Below are 20,852 nucleotides of genomic sequence, written 5' to 3'. Positions count from 1 at the left end.
CTTAAAATCCTTTTTTGCTGCAAGCCAATGAGATGATTTTGGATTTGCCATGAACCTACTAATCAAGCTTACTCCATACATCAGATCTGGTCGAGTGGCTGTGAGGTACATGAAACTTCCAACTGCTTGTTTAAACATAGTGACATCTACTCCATCTCCTGTTTCATCTTTTGACAATCGTGTTCCAGGAATAATAGGATTCTTCACGGAGTTGCTGCTCCCCATGCCGAATCTTTCAAGGACTTCTCGAGCATATCTTCTTTGGCAGATAAATATTCCAGCTTCATTCTGTATAACTTCAATTCCTAGAAAGTATTTCATCTTTCCCAAATCAGACATATTAAATTCTCTCATCATTGAACTTTTGAATTTATCACACATACTTTTATTGTCTCCAGTAAAGATGAGATCATCTACATAAAGATTAACAATAAGTATGTTACCTCCTTCTTTCTTGGTAAGTAAGGTGTGCTCGCTGGAACATTTTTCAAACCCTTCACGCATAAAATATGCTTCTATCTTGCTGTACCAGGCCCTTGGCGCTTGTTTAAGGCCATACAATGCTTTCTTCAATCTGTAAACCTTGTCTTCTTTTCCTTTTTTGATAAACCCTTCTGGTTGTTCAATGAAAACTTCTTCTTTAAGTTCTCCATGAAGAAATGCACTCTTCACATCAAGTTGAAATATTTCCCATTCATATTGAGCTGCAAGTGCAAGAACTAGACATGTCGTATGAAGTCTAGCCACTGGTGCAAAAACTTCTGTGTAGTCTATTCCATATCGTTGTGCATATTCTTTTGCCACCAATCTTGCTTTGTGTTTTTCTATTTCTCCACTTTCGTTGAGTTTGGTTTTGAAAACCCACTTAACTCCAATTGGCTTGACTCCTTTCGGTAGATCTGTTAGCTCCCATGTGTTGTTCTTTTCTATAGCCTTCATCTCATCTTTCATTGCCTCTTGCCACTTTATGCTTTGGTGTGCTTCTTCGAATGAGAATGGATCATTTTCACTTTCAGCCATCAGTATCATGAGATTTTATTCTTCTTCAGACAAATCAGCCCTTGTCACATAATCTGTCATCCATATTGGTTCTCTTCTAGCTCTTGTGGTCCTCCCTTGAACTGAACTTTCTGTGATGCTTTCCTCACTTTCAGGAAATCTGATTCCACTTGAGCTGCCATCAGCATCTTCATTTTCTTCTTGCTCAGCTTCTTCTTCTGTAAGATTGTCTTCTTTATCTTCACACACTAATACATCGACTTTCTTTTCTTCATCGGTTCTGCCCCAATCCCAGCTTCTCTCTTCTTCGAACACCACATCTCTGCTTATAATTACTTTCTTGGAAATAGGATCAAATAATTTGTAAGCTTTTGATTCATCACTGATACCTAAGAAAACACACATCTTACTCTTATCCTCAAGCTTTGTTCTTCTTTGATCTGGTATATGAACATGAGCCACACACCCGAAAACTCGGAAATATTCCACTGTAGGTTTCACATTGCTCCACGCTTCTTCGGGAGTTGTGTTTTCTATTGCTGAAGTTGGACTTCGATTCTGCACATGCACACACCATTTCACAGCTTCTGGCCAAAATACCTTCGGAACTTGCCTTTCGTTCAATATAGCTCTCACACCATTCATGATCGTCCTATTTTTTCTCTCAGCGACTCCGTTTTGTTGTGGAGTATAAGCCGCTGTTAATTGCCTTCTAATGCCTTGAGTTTTGCAGAATTCTTCAAACTCATGTGAAGTGAATTCACCACCTCTATCAGTTCTTAAGCAAGCAATGTGCCCACCAACTTCTTTTTCAACACTAATTTTGTAGTTCTTGAAGTTTTGAAATGCTTCAGATTTCTCATGTAAGAAATAAACCCAAGCTTTACGTGAGAAATCATCTATAAAGCTTAAGATATATCTCTTGTTGCTGTTTGAGGGAGGCTTGAGAGGACCACATATGTCAGCATGTACGAGTTGTAGTTTCTTTGAGGCTCTCCACATGCTTTTCTTTGGGATTGATCTTCTGTGTTGTTTTCCAATTAAGCAAACAGTGCAAGTCTTCTTTGGGAATTTCAGATTTGGTAAGCCAGCTACCAAATGTTTTTGTGACAATGTATTGAGTCCTTTGTGATTAAGGTGACCAAACCGGCAGTGCCACAGGTGAACTTCCTTTTCTGTCTCTAGCTCTGTTTGCAGGCACATGATCTCCTTTGGTGCTGCCGTGGCTAATACATAAAACATTCTATTTCCACTCATATTAGTTTGCAGGATTAAACCCTTCCTAGAGTGAAATATTTTACATGTTCCATTCTGAATCAAAATTGTCAATCCTTTTTCTTGAAGCTGTCCTAAGCTAAGCAGATTATTCTTAAGCTCAGGAACGAAGTAGACATCTGAAATTACTTGAGTGACACCATTAACTTGCATTCTTACACTTCCTTTTGCGACCACATTCATTGTCATGTCATTCCCTAATTTCACAGTTTGGCAAAGACCTTCATTCTAAATTAGAGAACCAACCTTTGTTTCCAGTCATGTGGTTGCTACATCCTGAATCCAAGAACCAGATCTCCTCTTGTCCGGTTTGGTGCATATCCATGTGTGACATCAACAAAAGTTCCTCTTCTTCTTCCATCTCTGCATAGTTTGCCTTTTTCTCCCATTCTGGACATTCATATTGAAAATGATCAAGCTTATGACACTTGTAGCATTCAATAATTGCTTTGTTTAGGGACTGTCTTCCACGTCCTCTTCCTGTTCCACCTCCACCTCTAGAGATGGCTCTTCCTCCTCTTCCTCTTCCTCTTCCAAAACCTGTCATCATGAGCAACTTTCAACACCTGTTCCTCCACTTGATGTCCCTGCATCCTTTGTTCATGAACAAGAAGACTTCCATGAAGTTCATCAATGGTTAAGATGCTTAAATCATTTGACTCCTCTATCGAACATACAATATAATTGAATTTAGAAGTCAATGATCTAAGTATCTTACTGACCATCGTTTTTTCCTCCATGTTTTCACCATTTGATTTCATCTTGTTCACCACACTGAGGGTTCTTCCCAGAATGTTGTCCACCTTCTCTCCTTCGTTCATAGCAAGCAGCTCAAACTCTTTTCTCAGACCTTGAAGTTGTGCCCTCTTCACCTTTGTGGAACCTTGGTATTTCTGCCGCATTGACACCCAGATTGCCTTCGATGTCCCTTTGTCAAGAATTGTCTCCAGAATTTCTCTATCAATTGCCTGGAATAAAAAATTCTTAACCTTCAAATCCTTGAGCTTGGCTTCCTCCACGCTTTTTCTCTGTGCTTCACTCGTTGGTGTTGTTCCAATTGCCAACGCTGGTATTCATTCGTCTACAAGACTCCACATCTCTTTGCTTCTCAGAAAGTTTTCCATCGTCATTGACCAATAATCATAATGACCGTCAAATTTTGGAATAGCTGGTTGCACGAACTTTTCTGACATTTTGTTTGTAGACTCACACACTTCACACTCACAATCAGGCCCCTTGCGTGGCTCTGATACCAAATATTGATGCTAAAGCGAAATAACACGTGAAATGGAAGAGAATGAAGAAGTCTTATTTCTGAAAAAAGGACATAAGGCATTTATAGCCATGTACAGAGGAAAAACAGAAAAGCCACATTTCATGGCAAGTTGCAACTAATCCTAAAGAATAGGACACACATATGAATAGGCTTATTAAGAACATGAATAATAACTAACTTTGATCATCACCTCTGGCGTCTAATAAGGGTTTTTGGGCTGAGTTATTGGGGATTGGTGACTTTTATTACGAACTTGGTGGGTACCACCAGCCTTCTTACCTGTGTTTTCACTTGTGCAATCCATCAAAATCTTCATTTGATTTTGATGATATGCTTGTCATGAGTTCACGTCAAGACGTGAACTTGCATTTACTTGTGCAATCCATCAATTGCTACATTTAATTTTATGTTAATTGGAAACATATTCCCTTCTTTGTTTCTGTGTATCTATCTTACCATTCCTTCTACTTTAATTTTAAGTTTCAAGTGTTAGTTATGTATTTCTTTTCAAGATCTTTCCTCAGTTGGAATACTTACTTTGGATCAATGAGGCTACACTTCATCTGAACGCTTATGAGATTACATTATTTGTATTAGAATAATGAAGCTAAACTTCAGCTGAACACTTGTGTACCTTTCTGCGTGATGGAAATTTTATAGCTCATGTTGTCAGTACTTTCACTTGTCTGTTCTACATCTTATTAGAATATTATTTGGGATGAACTTCTTAACAGTATCAAGCAAGCTTTAATTTTACAGCGGTGAACAGTGTTTGGCATGTACCATTTGTTATAAATCATTTTCTCACTCAGTGAAAGTTTACATTTGGAAAACGTTTAGTTGCATCCCCCTACCTTCTTTTTGCTATATTGTTTGTCTGATTCATACTTCTATAATTTGGGATTTGGTATTTTCTCTCTTTATGTCTGATAAAACTAATCCCTTTATCTAGTCATGGATGCAAATTGTTGATATTTGTCTGGCCACTAGACCTCTCAATGGTGGTTTGATCAGCTTGGAAGAATTATGCAATGTGCAAGGTCAAAGAAGGAAGAGTTCTCGTGAGGCTGTTTCTCAGGATGACTGTTTGCGAGCAATTAGTAAACTGAAGGTAATGTGGAATTTTTCCAGTATAACTTAAAGTCTTGTAGGAAAAAAAAGTTCTGCAGTGAAGACAGGAGAACTTTTAAATTGCTTTATCTGCTACTGTGCACTAACGAACTAATGCATGAGAAATTTTTATTGAGTTTCAGAATAAAGCTTAAATTTTTGTAGTCTGATGTGGTTGCTAGTCGTGCATGATACTTCAAGACTTGCATATTCTAACGTACAACAACCTAAGACTCAAATCTTTTGCCCAAATTTTAGTTGGAGGATACAACAATCTTAACATATTTGGTGAGATTTGGGTCATGTGATTACTCACCAATTGGATAAATTTTGAATCTTTGAATTAATGACCATTGAGTCATTATCCTGACCTGGGTGAGAGAGAGAATGTTGAGATTTCTTGCCTTAATGTTGCCCTAATAAAGTATTTATTTGTGTTGTGTAGTTAAAAACATTCCTCCTCCTGGATCACGGGTTTGTTCTATAAATTGCTAAGATTGTTCCAGTATTTACTGCATGGATTAATTATGTAGGTTACTGGTGATCACTTACCTTATACTCTCTCCCTCTCTCTCTCTCTCTCTCTCTCTCAACACACACACACACACACACTCTGACCCTTTAATTTAACATCCAATATCACTTGCATTTGGACCGTGTTGTTCACAGATATTTCTACTCTGTTTCCAGTTCTTGGTAATGGTTTTGAGGTGATATCTCTGGGTAAAAAGAAGCTTGTTAGGTCTGTTCCTACAGAGTTGAATAATGAAATTTTAGAGCTTGCTCAGGTTACTTCTAGACTCCTAGTCTATACGTTATTTCCCATGTCAAGCTCTTGAATATGGTTGCTCACATTTGGACATCTTAATGTTTTCAATGTTTTTGGAGGCAAAAAATTATTTAATTGCTCCATCAAAACTAAATGATCTTGAAGCAATTCGATTTATGTTCTTTCTAATATCAATCTTGCAATTCGTGCTTCTCTATGGAATTGAACATGTATCACAATATAGTTATCCAAATAAATAAATAATGAACTTTCAGGTCATGGTTTGACCCTTGATACAAGCCGAAACAAAATTTGGGGCAGATTCTAAGCATTGTGTTTTAGGCATAGAACTTAAAGATGCACGTGAATAAATTCTCATATTCAAAACTGGCCCATCATCGATCCAAGGAAGTCTGGAGGTGTTCATAATACCAATCTTCACAGTTTCAATATAGGATGGAACCTATAATTGAATTTACGTTGGCTACTGATTTCAGTAGGTCCACAAAATAAAAGGGGAAGTATCTTAGGGGTTCTTGCCTCTCGGCCTCCTCTTCATAATGATGCAATTTATTTAGCAATATCCTCTTCTTGGACTGACATTTATATCATAATTATTACACTGTAACTTTTTTCTTTGTTCTTAAAATTACTAGTTGCCTAGCTTTGTTTGTTTTAGGGTCTAGGCTATGTGCCAGTTGATGAGATACAGAGACGACTCTCTTGGTCATCAGGACGTGCAACTGATGCCCTTGAAACTTTACTAGAAGTATGTCATATATTCTTCATCAACAGGCATATGCTTTAGAATTTGAACGAATGCTAATCGATTCAGTTTGGTAATACAGGAAGGTCTTGCTATGATTGATGATGGCCACATGGATGGCAGACGTAGATATTGGTTTCCCTGTGTATCATCTGTGTCTTCCTTTGCAGTTATGGATGCTGTCTAATATTTCTTCGTCTTCTTGTTGACCCTGAGTGTTACATTGTATATTAAATTTAGTGTCGGGCGAACTTATTTTTGGGGTCTCGTTCCAATAAAAAAAATTAAAATGTGGTATTCTTGTGACCTATCTTCCTCTGCAAAGTCAACCATTCGTAAGTTGGGTTTATTGAGATGATGGAATATGCCTCCATACCCCTCTGCAGCTCGAGCATGATTCGTGGGAATATTCAGCATGATAAAATGTTTAAACTTGTCATGTGGCCCTAGTTAGCAGGAACATTTGAATGGTGGTGTAGTTTTGTACCGTCTGGAGACTTTGATGTGACATGAATAAATGTATCATATTTTGTGCGAAACAAATATATAAAATCTTTTTTTCTTTTTCTTTTTCTTTTATTTTTTTTGGTTCTAAAGAGATTCACACCTCACAAGTTGAAAACTAGTAAGATTGTATATCAATGTACAAGTTACAACCGACGATATAGTAGTATAAAATTAGCAAATTATGCTGGCAAGACTTGGTTTAACTGATAAAAGTTGAGGGATAAGCGAGGTTGAAACCTTGCATTAGAATTTCGTTAAAATATACAATATGATCAACTATAATTAACGTGTAATTGATATGGTACAACAAAAAAATTGAGTAATCCAATCTGTTCTTCATACACAAAAATAATATAAAATGAATATTTGAACAATGGAGTCCAAAGTTATGGAGCCAAAGATGCAGTTTCTGCTTCTTCAGGGACATCAGAGTTGGGTTCAGTCCATGATCTTGGCCTGACCCCGAACTTGAAGAAAATCGCCATTTCCAGCGCCTCGAATAACCTCGACTCATCCAAAATCTCATTCCAAATCCCACTCACTATGCAATAGTTGTTGTTATACGGTGTGCGGTGGTGCGCCGCGTGTTGCGACCTCGATACCAGCACCCCGGCGTCTTGCAGTGCCACCACCAACGGCGGGAGTTTGCTCTTAGTGGTATGAGCCCACGCGTGAAACTGCTGACTGAACATAATGCAGCCCGAGCACACAGAAACGAACCCCATTATTGTCGGATCGTCACAGATGAAATTTATCGGGAGGACAGTGAAAATCGTGCCTTTGGCCAGCGAGTGTAAGTTGTTGGCGAACTGTCGACGTGTGATAACCCAAGGCCACTTGTGGTGACCCTGAAATCCTTCAATTTGTACGCCAAAGACTGGGGTTCCCCTGCTGCCATAGTTGTCAATGCCCCAGTGGTAGACGCCGGAGGCGAGATCAGCGAGCACGTAGCCAATCAAGCCGGCTAAGATGGGCTCGAGCCAAATGTGGGAAGCCTCAGCAGCAAATACAGATTTCGCCAGAGAAATCAACACAGTGGTGCAACCGCCTGCCACCCATGCACGCTGAGGCCACGTAGATTTCAAAGTCGGGTCATTTAGCACCGGGGAGCCGCGGGTTGTGAGCTTGGGTTCGAGTTCCAAGTTACCCGGAAGTTGGTGCTTGGGCGGCGCCATGGCAGAGCAATGAATTAGTCTGTTAGGAAGGGAAATTCGATGGCGAAATCTGGCACCATATACAAGTTTATTAAGAGTTGGATTCGGCTGAAATACAACATCCATTGAAATAATTAGTGTGATCAAGAAAGCGAGTACAGAGCCAAATATATGTACGTAGCAATCACAAAGGAAAGTGCGGAAATGACAATGGATTGGTGGCTGAAATTGGGATTGGCCTGGCTGTTTTGAGGTGTGGCTTAGTTTCCTGTTGCGTGGGGCAATAGCAGTCGTAGAGACTTTGTGAGATTTACAATGTTTGTTTCATTTTCAAAGCTTTAGTGGTAAAAGATAGCCCTCGGGGAAGGTGACGTAGAATCACGTATTCATGCAGGACAAGTTGACCCTGGAATTCGTTAAAATCGTGCAAGTTATCATTATTATTTTTTTAACTTGTAAGTTGTTTTTTTTTTAACTGCGAGAGTGGATTTTTAGAATTGGATATTGATACATGCAACCTCTTGTGTTATAGTAACAGAGATGCGAGTTGAGCTCGATTCCAGGTGAGAGTGACCACACTCATGTAATTAAAAGTTGTAAAAAATTTTAGGCTAATTATCTTGATGGTTAATACAATACTTTATTTTATTTTAAACAAAAACTTGTGTGATACGATCTTATGGGTCGTTTTTATGAGACGAATCTTTATTTGAGTCATCCATGAAAAAATATTACTTTGTATGTTAAGAGTATTACTTTTTATTGTGAATATCGGTAGGGTTGACCCGTCTCACAGATAAAGATTCGTGAGACCGTCTCACAAGATACATATTCTTTATTTCATGGCATATGATGTCTTAGAGATAAGTTACACACTTCATTATATAATTTATGTTTGCTAACTGTAGTATTATTTTAGCACATAAAACATTTTTACAGGCAATAAATAAGGGATAATTAACACACGGAGTCGAATTTGGTGGGGTATTTTTCCGCCACCCACCAACACCACCTGGCTCAGATTGTCTCTCAGAGGATAATTAACACACGGAGTCGAACTTTAATAATCCAATTTATCTTATTTTAATTGGTTTGAAACCAATTATAGGCAAACAAACAAACAATTGCAGTGGCAAAACGAAACAAAGGAAATTTTATTACCATTGTGGTTCATGCTATCCTGTAAAAATCGCAGCTGATCACCTGTCAAGAACCCCGTTAATTGAAGTCATATCTTACCATTAGAGGACTTCGTTCCTCGCAACCCCACTCAATCTTTGAATTCCTTGAATCATCTCTCTGTTTCTTCCGCCATGATACTTGGGTTCAAGATCAGCATCAGAACTTATCATGTATTAATGATATTGTTGACTATTTTCATCATTTCTGGTGTATACACTCGGGAAGCACAAGCCTATAAAGCAATCTTTCGTCCTAAAGATTTACTGCCGCTGCTTCCTAGACAAGTTTCCTGGCCTATTCTAAATGCTCTCCATAACGAGGCGGACCTTTTGCCTGCTTTTGTCGGAGCTGCCACTGCTGGTAACGCTCCCCAACTAGAGTGGAAAGGTGCTTGCTTTTACAACAACACTGCTTGGTTGGAGTTTCACAACAAAAGTGAAACTAAATTCGGGGGCGGTACTCTTCATATTAAGGTGATTGGATGCAGCTTTATTGTCTTCTATCGATCGATTTCGAGGTAGTTAGGATTATTGAAGGGAGTTTTGGAGGTTTGGGAATTTGGGATTTCTTATTTTATGTTTCGGGTTGGTTTATTTATTTGCTTTGAACTACTTCTCGAAGGACTTTCATATTAAAGGCTGATTTTCTTAAGTTCTTTTTGTTTGACTATTTCTTTAGTTCGGTTATTGAAGAAAATTTCATTGTGTAAGTTCGGGACCTTTGTAAATTATGGTTCCTTTGAAACTATTTTTGCTGAAAATCTGGAAAAGTGGCTCTCGGTTATTCCTCCTGCAGATTACTTTAATGTTAACTAGGGCGACGTACAAAGGTAAAATACAAAACCTGTTGAAAGTTTCAATTGCAGCTAAATGCCTTTTCAATGTCCATCTTCTTGTCAGTTAAGATTATTTCTTGATTACGGATTAAAAGGGAAAAAAAGATGATTTATTGATTCAGGTAAGCAATGCTCATAGTTGGACGTGCATGGATCTTTATATCTTTGCAACTCCTTATCAAGTTACATGGGATTATTACTTTTTATCTCGAGAACACACCCTCGAATTCAAAGAGTGGGAATCAGAAGCTGAGTTTGAATATGTGAGTTTAAGTTTATTTTAATGAGAACCATACTTCTTTGTTTTAGAGCAAGTTTTTTTTCATACTAAATAAGGATGGATCCCCTTAAAAATCAGGTAAAAAATAGAGGGGTATCGATCTTTCTCATGCAAGCGGGGATGTTAGGAACCCTTCGCGCTCTATGGGAAGTGTTCCCTTTGTTCACCAGCTGGGGGGAGAGTTCTAATGTTGCATTTCTTAAAAAGCACATGGATGCTACTTTTGACGAACGTCCCGAACCGTGGGTCACTAACATTACTGTTGAGGATATCCAATCTGGAGATTTCCTTGTATTATCGAAAATCCGAGGTCGGTGGGGTGGTTTTGAGACATTAGAAAAGTGGGTAACTGGATCATATGCGGGTCATTCTGCTGTCTGCCTAAGGGACTCTGATGGAAAGCTATGGGTTGCAGAATCAGGAAACGAGAATGAGAAGGTGATGCTTTAACTGGTACTGGAATTTTCTGGTGTTAGATTCTTGTGAAATCCAGGATACTTTTGGTTGGTTTTGAATGATTTCACTCGGTTCTTCAGATTTGCATTATTTCAGATATATTTCTCTATCTGTTCTGGGGTGAGTCGTTAAGAATCCTCATGACTTGCTATCCATAAACCAAGTACCTAATAAGAGAGAGACACATCCTATTGTCTCCTTGTAATGTTGTTGTTACACGTCTTTAAAATTAATTTGATGACCGACGGTCTAATCTAATAGACATAACCTGCATGGAACATATGCAGCTATTGGTTCTTGATCCTAAGTTATTAAGAGTTGAAACAGCTATTGGTGTCGACTTGGTGACACATCATTTCTTTCTTTGTCTTTTCACTTGTATACTGTTTTTAATTTCATTTTACTTTTTAGGGGGAAGATGTTATTGCTATCTTACCATGGGATGAATGGTGGGAATTTGAACTCACAAAAGATGATACCAATCCACATATAGCGTTACTTCCCTTGCATCCAGAACTCCGTGAAAAGTTCAACGAAAGTGCTGCCTGGGAATACGCACAAAGCATGTCAGGAAATCCTTATGGTTATCACAATTTGATATTTAGCTGGATAGATACAGTTAGCGGGAATTACCCAAAACCTTTGGATGCTCATCTGGTACTGCTTTTTTGTCCTTCGAGAGTTTTTCTTCCATCTCTCCAAATTTTCAGGTTCCAATATGCTTCAATACAAAATAAATCCTGATTGAGAGATGTATTACCTATTTTTTTTTAAATGATTATATGAAATTTATAAAAAGAAAGAAAAAAAGAAAGAAGACCGCCAGCCAGCCATCATGAACAGATCATACCACTGAACTCAATGTCTTACAAATTTACAATCACTGATGCTGCTGGTTGGTTATGTCACCATCTATACCTGCAGATGCTGTATTACCCTATGGATTGATGAGATATTTTTGCCTCTTTATCTTATTTTATTTTTTTAAGGCCCTTAGAAATGTGAGCTTATATTTTTGCTTCTTTTTCATCTTTTTTTTATATATAAATCACAGGTGGCTTCTTGTATGACTGTTTGGACACATATGCGACCTTCATACGCCAGTAACTTGTGGATTGAAGCATTGAACAAACGTCTTGGAACTAAGGTTTCATTATTATGCACATTTATTTATCAAATATGTACGCATTTTGAAGGACCTACAAACTTGATCTGGGTGGATTGAAGGAAAGTCTTCGAAATAGTTGCATTGCCACCGAATAACATTCAATTGGATACTAAAGATGGTATACTTTTGTCCTTGCAGAACTCTACACTTTCTGAAATTCTCATCGAAGTTGAGAAGCGTGGTTCATCTTTTGGTGAATTGTTGACTGTTCCAGAACAAGATGATTGGGTTTATGCAGATGGGAAGTCAACATCATGTGTTGCTTTTGTCTTCGAATTATACAAGGCAGCAGGGCTGTTTGGTAACCTTTCGAGCTCTATTCAAGTCACTGAGTTCACTGTAAGTAAAGATTTTAAAGTATTCTGTGTTCCAATTTATTGTTGTTTTATGTTACTTTCTTGATATAAAAGAATCGACAACTCTCCTATCTTTAAATATGTTCAGCAAACAGTAACACTTTCTCGACTTTCTGTCACTGCAGATAAAAGATGCTTACTCACTCAAGTTTTTTGAAAATAACATGAGCCATTTACCTAAATGGTGTAACGATGGGGACACAGTAAAGCTCCCCTTCTGTCAAATTCGAGGAAAATATCGAATGGAATTACCGGGATACAACACGGTGGAACCTTACCCTCACATGAATGAAAGGTGCCCGTCGATGCCGAAAGATTATTACAGACCAGCTGGCTGCTGATAGACTATCCTACCTTCAAATCCCAGGCTATATCTTACAGCACTTATATACTAGTAGGTTGTAAACCTTTTTTATATCATATGTATACATCTTGTATATTTCGGTAATAACATGTATGTTGAAAACATCAAACGTAGATTCAATCATCTGTACTTACTGTCTGCTCAAGAAAATAGAATTGTATTTTATACTTTACTAGTACGCCAGAGGTTAACTGACAACAAGTCGCATCCATTAGTAATCTCCAAATGGTGATTTTTTTTCCCTGCTAGAAGAGACTGAAAATTTTGAAGATCTGGATCAAGTAAAATAGTAGCAAAGTTGAGTCCAAATAGGAAGATTGCGAACAATTTGATTAGCGGAATTACACCTTGGGCAAAGCAGCATTCAAACAATATTAGTAGAGTTTATGACAGAAGTTACATTTCTGGATCAGCAGAGGCGATTCAAGAACTTTGAAGGGGCAATTTTGTTTACAACTCTAAAGTAGCATGTTTTCTATCTGTAAATATATTGTTGAAACTATATGGCAATAAATTCTCGATTCCATTAGTCCTTCTTAGGTGGGATATGGTTCCCACCAGTTGTAATCTTGTAAAGATAAAATCCAGTCATGACAAAGCTGCAAACAAGAAAATACGGCGACAAAATCAGTTCATTTCGAGTATAGTTGCCTCATGCAATTGGCATAATCAACAAATAAGTAAGCATGAATACCCTGAGAAGTTTTAAAGCAAAAAAACCTGCAAAAGCAGAGGAAAACCAGAAAAGTTGGACATTCCCCAACCCTATCTCCAGTTGACAATTTGACATTAATAATTGAATAAGTAGATAACAAATTAACTAAAGAAACGTTACATGTAGTGAAACATTTGAATATTATAGCAGTTTTATGTGACAGACGCCAAGAAGCAATATGAATCAATTCAGTCTTTGTTTATGGAAACCAGGCGCATTGGTACATTTTAAATATTTTCAGTTACCTGAGAGCAGCAACAATACCAGCAGGCATTATCTTGGAAGTTTGCATGTATCGCTGCCCCATGACCCACGTTAGTACGGTAGCACTAACTGTTAAAGGCGATCCCAAATCAAATAAATTTATTACATAACTCGCAACCAGAAGCACGACACCACATGATTTTAACAGAAAAGGAACGTTCTTTTCACGGTTAGTCATTTTGCATATTGATAAAGAGATTCGTGGTAAGAAGAGGCAGTGAGACGTAAGAAATTTAAGATACCTAAAAAAGGTTTTCAAGTCCCGGCTTCACGCCAACAAGAGTAATAGAAGAACGGTACGATAAGTGGCGTAACCAATCAATAGAAATTACAGGGTATTCTAGTTGTACAGTGAATTCTTGTTTGCTGGAAACAGATATTTCAAGGGCATAGGTCATTTACAAGGTGAAGTTTAGCATTGGAAAAGGTTTTGTATATGTAAACGAGCTCTGATTATCACCGAGATCATTGATGTGAAATCAATAGCTGAATTTTTTCAGCAATGAAAGATACGGATCTGGATATTTATTGGTACTTGCTAAATTGCCAGTACAGAACATCTTGATCAAATTACCATTTGAATCGCAACAAGAGATCAGAATAATAACTCCGTTCCATTCACAACACTGGTGGATGTAAAGTAACAACTCTTAAGTTGCAAAATCATTTTTGGATCAGTTCAATCATTGCATCAAATATTTGTTTTATAGATGGTTATATACAAGCTAAATGCCGACTGCCAATAGTTTCTCAATTATCGTACACATTACAGCCAGTTCAAAGACCACACAACTCCTCATCCCACTGGTTTTTCTCCAAAATAAGATATTGGTTTTCCTGATATTTTTTGTGCACTGGTACGGGCACAAGGCTAAATGCAAGTGAGAAATAGCAACATCACAACAAAAATAATTAGTCGAATACCAGAAATACGGCAGAAGCTAATGGCAACGTAGAGGCGAATTATTATCAAGGCCAAAAGTTCCCGACATAAAATATTGTCAATATAATAGGGTAATGAAACAACTGATATTTAAATCCTTTAATCTATACAGTCTAGTAAGGTGGAAATTCACAACATAGAGAAATATACTTTGTCTCATTGCAAGCTACCACAAAAGTCACGAGTTAACATGCATGTTTCCTCTACAGATCCGAATAAGGTTCATCAAGAATTTGTGTATGCGGACAAATCCAAACAGGGTTGTAAAACAACATTAATTACTACGTGTGTGTACACTGATTATCAAAGGAACTGTAAATCCGTAAAAAAAAAAAAAAAAATCTAAGCATACCCGTTTCAAGAATCAAGGCCAAGTAAGAATTTTTGCGCTTATTGAATGCCTGGAGGCTGAGATAACCAGCGAGGATAAGAAACAGACCAGTCCCGCAGCCACCAACCAGCGACGCTACGCTGCCTTTTTTGGCATATCCTATGACGCCACCACACACCAGAAGCAGTCCATATGGGATCGTGAAGCAAAAGTCGTGCATTTCTGATTCCCAAATCAGGATCATTGGAGAATACCGCAGTCAATATGAAAAATAAAATGTCAAAAAAAGAATGATAAATATTTGTGATAAATTTGTGTGCAGCAAACAAAGATGCTCAAAAGGAAATGGCGTGTGCTACCTTCGGGTCGATGCTCTGCTGGTCAAACTTCGGAGTGTAAAACTTCCGGAGTGTAATTAGCGATGGCAGTGGGCATATAATTATTTTGAACTTTAATTACTATAAAATTTAGCTAAACATTAAAGTTTTATATCTTTGCATCAAACAATATCTAATGGTAATTATCATTAAAAATATATAATAAATTGGATAATAAAAATATAATAATGGAAATAATTACCAGAGATTTAAAAAGTAGATACATGCTCCCGTTTAGACAAGTACATATAAAACGTTTTTATAAAATTATTTTTTTTAAATTAAAAAAATATTTTAAATGTTGTTCAAAAAAACATTTAAATTGTTTTTTAAAAATTATACCCTGAAGAACATTTTAAAAAATCAAAAACTTTTTATAAAAATCTTATCCAAACAATATTTTAAGTTTTTTTTGTCACTTATAAAAAACAATTTTTTTTAAAAAAAAAGTAATTGTCTAAACAAAACCTAATTATAAAAGGAAGAGAACTGTTTTATCCATGATTATTTTTGAAATGTTTTTTTTTTTTTTGAAAAAGGAAATTTTTCATAGTGAGATTTATTTAAAGCATTTCATATCGCTATTGTATCAAATTTGGTTCAAACTTTGGTTTGTAAGAAAATAGTCCATCATTTGTGTTAATTTAAAATTGTCCTGCAAATTAAGGGAGTATTTGGAAAAGAGAAGTGATTATTTAAAAATGATGAAGAAGTTGAGAGTAATTAGATGTTAAAGCAAAATTAAAATCCTACCCTTTTACTTTATTTAAATTAATCATAAGATAATGCAGAATTTGGGTTTAAGAAGACAAATTGTTAGTTTTATTCTCTCTTGTTTTTAATAAAACATTTATTAAAATATGTAAAAAGTAGTAGTTACAGATACACTGGACATCTCATAATGACATGTCAAATCATAAGCAATCGCACAATAGAATTTACAATGAATCAAAAATTATCTTAGCAGCATCAAGAATGCAACGAAAGATGTGAATCTGAATTCTTCTAATGATATCATCCACATCCGACCGTCTATTATCGAATATTACTTTGTCGCGTAGAGTTCATATGTGATATACGGTGGTTGCAAGGGCAGTAAATCTCATTCTTGCTATCATAGAATTCCCTCTGTATTGCTATCAAAAAAGGCCATATGTAATTACGAATGATTAAATTGGTTATGTAATTATGTTCTTTTGATCAATTTAATCATTTCAACATAAAATTATGTAAGTAAACGACCAAAATTATTGTTAAATTTTGTAAATATGTGGTTAAAATAATTTTCAAGATATTCACGCTGTTTGATAACATAATTAAAAATTTTAACAATGATATTAGTCGTTTAATTATATGATTTGGATGAAAATGGCTAATATTGATAAAAATAAATAATCACAAAATATAATTGACATTTTGTTATTAAGAAACACCCAAATTTATTTTAAAACCAAAAGTCAAAAATATTCTTTTTAGCTGTTGATATAGGGATATTTTATTTTTTAACATCGATCAACTACTTTTTTAAGAAAATGACCTAAAGAGTTGACTGAGGTTATTTAGCCAATTAATCCGTTGATTGATATACAAGTATATGATTAATAATCAGCGGAAAATCAATAATCGATTATGCACGGCAACCTTCGGCTCATGCCGCTCGGTTCTGTGATACGTATCGGATCGCAACAGGGAACTTCGCCATTCAACTCCATCCTTAATTTCCCCACAACAAATTTACGATTTCTCCGACTGGTGCATCAATCCGGGTTAATGAAGAGACCCACTTGCCCCTCATGCTCCAAACCTACTGTTACTTGCCTCTGCAACACATTGAAGACCCCTGCTTTCCATAATTCCGTCGCCGTCACCATTCTCCGTCACAGTCTTGAGAAGAAGCACCCCTTGAATTCTGCAAGAATCGCCACCCTGGGTTTGAAAAATGTGGATGTCGTCACCGTCTCTGATGTTAATTTCCAGGCCCGGTTCTTTATTCGGTTGCTTGACTCAGGTGGGAGAATGGATCGGATTGAGACGGATGGAAGCTGCAATGTGTTTGATGAAATGTCAAGTGAAGGGGAGACTAATGGTTGTGTTGATGGGCCCGTTTTAGATGGACAAATTAGGGAAAGAGACTGCTTTGATGGTGCGAAAATGAGCGAAATTTGCAATGATGATACAATTTTACCGTTGAGGAGTTCTCAACTGGATGAGCTAGTGTCGGGTGGGAATAGTAAAGATGATGTAACTGACGAGGATATAGCAGCTTTCCATGGTTGTAAATCTTCTGAAATCAATTTCACGGTTGAAAAATATGGAGCTATTACGTCCTTCGATCAAAGTTGGACAGCAACAAACAAATGGAGGAAACTGGATTTTGATCAATTGCTGCACTCTGATGTAGCTGTTGATGATTTAAGAAAAGGTTTCGTCGTGAAAAAGCTTCAAAGCAAGCCAGTGGTTGGGAGCAACAGACACGAAGAGTTTGAAGAATTCGACATTACTGTTCCTCCAGGATCAGTTCTTTTATTTCCAAGTGAAGAATCATTAGGCATTGAAGCTTTAACTGTTGATGTCAAGAATTTAATTGTGTTGGATGGAACTTGGGCCAAGGCAAAGAGAATGTATAAGGAGAATCCTTGGTTGAAGTTCTTGCCACATACAAGGTTGGATATACACGAGTCGAGCTTATATGCAGAAGTGAGGCATCAGCCAAAGGCTGAATTTTTGTCGACTATTGAAAGTATTGTGTATGCATTGAAAGGTGTGGGAGAAGAGCCCGATGGATTGGATGGTCTTTTGGATGTTTTTCGATCCATGGTTGGATATCAAAGGCGTTGCAAAGCTGAGAGATTTTGCAACGTTTCTTGAGCTTCATTCAGATTTTATGTTCGTACCCTTTTTGTGCATGTTCTCTGTCACAAGAAAGCAAAGAGGTAACTGGGTGGAATTGAAAATTTGAAATGTCGTAAATTCTGCCGGGTCAGATGTGTTATAACTCATGAATTGGAACAGCCAAATACCAAGTTACGGTCGAGGAAACAACTGGACAACATTCGAAATAAATTATCGAAGCATTACACCTACATATGTCAGTCACTTAGTTGTTTTGATTTGGCTCCCAAATGCAACCATTGATCAATCCACCCCCTTCAGTTGCCATTTAAATTGTTATTCCATTAAATATAATCCTTCAAAATTTTCAATAGAAATCTACGAAAGAAGTATTTATTAACTCAAAAAGTATCCTTTTAATTACAAACTCACACAAAATTTATAAAAAAAACATTTGAAATTCAAACGTGTGTGTATATGAAATGCTATATTTGATTCTACCCCGTATACTTCTGCCGCAGAACCCCCAACGTATATCAAATGCTGAAGCTCATTTCATGGCGTCGCTCAATCTTCCGACAACCCACAAACCCTAGATTATCTACTCAATTATGCTCATCGTCAATCTTCTCCATCGTTTGTTTTCTTTGCCACTCTCCATCCAAGGAAGAAATTTACGACCCGCCATTTTCACGGGCCACAACACAACCGCCCAAAAAGAAGAGCAAATCAAGTCTTTCCGTGCGCAAAAATCAACCCCAAAAAAGCACCAATAAGACGAGTTCTGACAACGCAAACCAGTTTCCGGTGAAGTCCGACTTGGCCTTTGATTTTATGTATTCTTATTCGGAGAACAGCCCGGATGTTCAGCCCATTGGCTTCCGCGAACCTCCGCGCTTCTCACCCTTTGGACCGGGTCGGATAGATCGTAAATGGACGGGTACTTGTGCTCCGGCTGACCATAAGCCGGATTTCGAGAAGTTGAAGGAGGAACGTGAAAGAGTTCTCGGGGAGCCGCTTTCAGAACAGGAAATAACGGAGCTTGTGGAGAAGTATCGCCACATTGATTGCTCGCGCCAAATTAATTTGGGTAAGTCCTCGTTTCATGAATATTTTATTTGTGACCGGAATTTTTATTCTCGTGTGAGAACTAAGAACCATGCAGTTTTCGTTTTTCCATCAAAATTTTTTCAGGCCACCTGAAAATTTTGAAAGTTGCTTATGTTTTTTTTTCTTTCAGGAAATGAAAAATGAAATTGATTTTTTTCCTTCCAGTTTCGGGTGGTTAGACTTCTTTAAGAGTTTTAACATACAAGATTGATACGAATCATTTCTACTTCACGTTAATCTTGTGGCAAAATAATTCTGGTCGTGCTAGGAAAAGGAGGAGTTACTCACAACATGCTTGAAGACATCCACAACCACTGGAAAAGGGCAGAAGCAGTGAGAATAAAGTGCTTGGGAGTGCCAACACTTGACATGGACAATGTTTGCTTCCATCTTGAGGTTTGAGAAATCATACTTCCTATGTCTGAAATATTGAAGATTTTATTTAATTTCTACATTGTTAGCTGATGAGAATTTCAGTGTGTATCGTAGGACAAATCTAGAGGGAAAATTATCTACCGCCACATAAATATCCTCCTCCTATATCGTGGTCGTAACTATGAATTCACAAAACGACCACAAATTCCTCTAATGTTGTGGAAGCCTTATGAACCAATTTATCCAAAACTCGTGAAGAATGTCGCCGATGGTTTGACTTTTGAAGAAACCAAGGGGATGCAGGAACCAAGGACTTACTTCTCCCCCTTTGATGAAACTGTGTAAATGGATTTGGTGTTTTTGTTCAAGTAAATATTTCAGATAGTGTTGATTTGCAGATGGTGACCGTTAAATGTCATGTCTTGTTTCTGCAGCTAGGAATGGTGTGTATGTTAATGTAGTGGATAGAGTACGAGCAGCATTTGAGACCGAAGAAGTGGTGAGGCTCGATTGTGCTTATGTGGGTGCCAGCGACTGTAAAAAGATTGGCGTCAAATTAAGAGTACGAGGCCCTCTCCTTAATAGCAGTTGGGTTTTGCACTTTCCTTTATACCGCTATTTGGATCTTGATTTGAAATTGCACTTGGAAGGGTATAAAAGTTGGTTCGTGGCGCTAAGATTTCTGCTTCATTTAAAAGATTTGTATGGGATAACTACCATGAACAATAAATTTTAAATAGAGTGAGACATTCGGGCAAATTGCATGTTTAGTCTTGACTTTTGATATTTCTTTTATTCTAATTTCATGCGCATACCACAAGGGGAAGTTGTGATCGTTTGCTTCTTGTTTTCCATTCTGTTGTGCAGGATCTGGTTCCTTGTGTCCCTATCCTTTTTAAAGATGAACAGATTATCCTCTGGAGGGGAAATAAAGAGAGGGAATAGAGCTCCTGATTATCAATGAGATTTCAAACACCACAAGCACACTAGTTAATTTCCATCTCCTTCCCCTGCAAAATTTACCCCCGTAGATTTAAACTTGGTTGCAGTGTTACCCCCTGTATGGCCAGTGGGAATGTTTTCCATTCATTGGAGAATCGCTGACGGTCAGCACCCTGGAGTTTGATTTTGCAAGTCTGATTGCATCTTATATTTTTGTTAACTGGAAATGTTGTCTTGTTGAGTAGTATATTTATGGAATATATTTCAACAGCGTATCATTTATCTGTACGCATGGAAGAGTAAATTTCATTTTTCCTCAGCGTTGAGACATACTATTTTACCTTCATCACCATGGACAGAACCGTGAAATGGCTTCCTGGCATTCCTGAGATGATTGGTCGGTAAACCTTCAATGGAACTTACGTCGATTACTTTGCTATGTTAACAAACGACATAGAGATCGCAT

At 37.3% G+C, this 20,852-nt stretch overlaps 6 protein-coding genes across 7 annotated transcripts; 4 read left to right on the top strand and 2 right to left on the bottom strand.

Annotated features, from left to right (window-relative positions):
- The first annotated feature begins 3,561 nt into the window (after positions 1–3,561).
- LOC142518461 (vacuolar protein sorting-associated protein 22 homolog 1-like) lies at positions 3,562–6,492 on the top strand. The gene is made up of 5 exons (XM_075621246.1): positions 3,562–3,654; positions 4,503–4,661; positions 5,290–5,448; positions 6,109–6,198; positions 6,278–6,492. The coding sequence occupies exons 1-5, from the start codon at positions 3,562–3,564 to the stop codon at positions 6,380–6,382; spliced, it is 606 nt and encodes a 201-aa protein (XP_075477361.1). The 3' UTR covers positions 6,383–6,492.
- A 412-nt stretch (positions 6,493–6,904) lies between these two features.
- Positions 6,905–8,233, bottom strand: LOC142518744 (fatty acid desaturase 4-like 2, chloroplastic). The gene has a single exon (XM_075621553.1). It carries the CDS (start codon positions 7,980–7,982, stop codon positions 7,089–7,091), a length of 894 nt encoding a protein of 297 aa, XP_075477668.1. The 5' UTR covers positions 7,983–8,233; the 3' UTR covers positions 6,905–7,088.
- A 754-nt stretch (positions 8,234–8,987) lies between these two features.
- On the top strand, positions 8,988–12,664 carry LOC142517992 (uncharacterized). The gene is made up of 7 exons (XM_075620555.1): positions 8,988–9,511; positions 9,996–10,136; positions 10,232–10,591; positions 11,021–11,266; positions 11,664–11,756; positions 11,916–12,116; positions 12,259–12,664. The coding sequence occupies exons 1-7, from the start codon at positions 9,170–9,172 to the stop codon at positions 12,472–12,474; spliced, it is 1,599 nt and encodes a 532-aa protein (XP_075476670.1). The 5' UTR covers positions 8,988–9,169; the 3' UTR covers positions 12,475–12,664.
- Positions 12,665–12,804: 140 nt separating this feature from the next.
- Positions 12,805–15,193, bottom strand: LOC142517993 (protein FATTY ACID EXPORT 5-like). Of its 2 annotated transcripts, XM_075620557.1 has the most exons (4): positions 15,110–15,193; positions 14,772–14,972; positions 13,458–13,545; positions 12,805–13,096 (listed from the first exon to the last, which is right to left on the bottom strand). In XM_075620557.1, the coding sequence occupies exons 2-4, from the start codon at positions 14,968–14,970 to the stop codon at positions 13,024–13,026; spliced, it is 360 nt and encodes a 119-aa protein (XP_075476672.1). In that variant the 5' UTR covers positions 14,971–14,972; positions 15,110–15,193; the 3' UTR covers positions 12,805–13,023. The 2 variants fall into 2 exon arrangements, with proteins under 2 accessions (XP_075476672.1, XP_075476671.1); XM_075620556.1 differs by lacking the exon at positions 15,110–15,193 and having other exon boundaries at positions 14,772–15,096.
- Positions 15,194–16,897: 1,704 nt separating this feature from the next.
- LOC142518457 (uncharacterized) lies at positions 16,898–17,847 on the top strand. The gene is made up of 2 exons (XM_075621242.1): positions 16,898–17,737; positions 17,791–17,847. The coding sequence occupies exons 1-2, from the start codon at positions 16,898–16,900 to the stop codon at positions 17,845–17,847; spliced, it is 897 nt and encodes a 298-aa protein (XP_075477357.1).
- Positions 17,729–20,831, top strand: LOC142517697 (CRS2-associated factor 2, mitochondrial). The gene is given in 7 exon segments (XM_075620082.1): positions 17,729–18,034; positions 18,481–19,049; positions 19,338–19,465; positions 19,559–19,744; positions 19,746–19,785; positions 19,879–20,006; positions 20,312–20,831. Coding segments are annotated over 7 exon segments (1,257 nt in total). The 5' UTR covers positions 17,729–17,906; the 3' UTR covers positions 20,390–20,831.
- Positions 20,832–20,852: the final 21 nt, after the last annotated feature.

The sequence above is a fragment of the Primulina tabacum genome, chromosome 11, assembly GCF_025594145.1.
Source record: "Primulina tabacum isolate GXHZ01 chromosome 11, ASM2559414v2, whole genome shotgun sequence".
NCBI classification, from domain to species: Eukaryota; Viridiplantae; Streptophyta; class Magnoliopsida; order Lamiales; family Gesneriaceae; genus Primulina; species Primulina tabacum.
Note: the sequence above shows the minus strand (reverse complement) of the source record. Positions and strands in the feature narration are given on the sequence as shown.

Bases quoted from the DNA above. Each gene is read 5' to 3' on its own strand.
- LOC142518461 (XM_075621246.1), top strand. From the start codon at position 3,562: ATGGAAGAGAATGAAGAAGTCTTATTTCTGAAAAAAGGACATAAGGCA. The intron at 4,662-5,289 runs GTAATGTGGAAT...CCCTTTAATTTA, and splicing joins GAGCAATTAGTAAACTGAAG to ACATCCAATATCACTTGCAT. The intron at 5,449-6,108 runs GTTACTTCTAGA...TGTTTGTTTTAG, and splicing joins AAATTTTAGAGCTTGCTCAG to GGTCTAGGCTATGTGCCAGT.
- LOC142518744 (XM_075621553.1), bottom strand. From the start codon at position 7,982: ATGGATGTTGTATTTCAGCCGAATCCAACTCTTAATAAACTTGTATAT.
- LOC142517992 (XM_075620555.1), top strand. From the start codon at position 9,170: ATGATACTTGGGTTCAAGATCAGCATCAGAACTTATCATGTATTAATG. The intron at 10,137-10,231 runs GTGAGTTTAAGT...CTTAAAAATCAG, and splicing joins CAGAAGCTGAGTTTGAATAT to GTAAAAAATAGAGGGGTATC. The intron at 10,592-11,020 runs GTGATGCTTTAA...TTTACTTTTTAG, and splicing joins CAGGAAACGAGAATGAGAAG to GGGGAAGATGTTATTGCTAT.
- LOC142517993 (XM_075620556.1), bottom strand. From the start codon at position 14,994: ATGATCCTGATTTGGGAATCAGAAATGCACGACTTTTGCTTCACGATC. The intron at 13,546-14,771 runs GTATGCTTAGAT...CGCCTTTAACAG, and splicing joins GGCCTTGATTCTTGAAACGG to TTAGTGCTACCGTACTAACG. The intron at 13,097-13,457 runs GTAACTGAAAAT...TCTTGTTTGCAG, and splicing joins GGTATTGTTGCTGCTCTCAG to CTTTGTCATGACTGGATTTT.
- LOC142518457 (XM_075621242.1), top strand. From the start codon at position 16,898: ATGAAGAGACCCACTTGCCCCTCATGCTCCAAACCTACTGTTACTTGC. The intron at 17,738-17,790 runs GCAAAGAGAATG...GCCACATACAAG, and splicing joins TGGATGGAACTTGGGCCAAG to GTTGGATATACACGAGTCGA.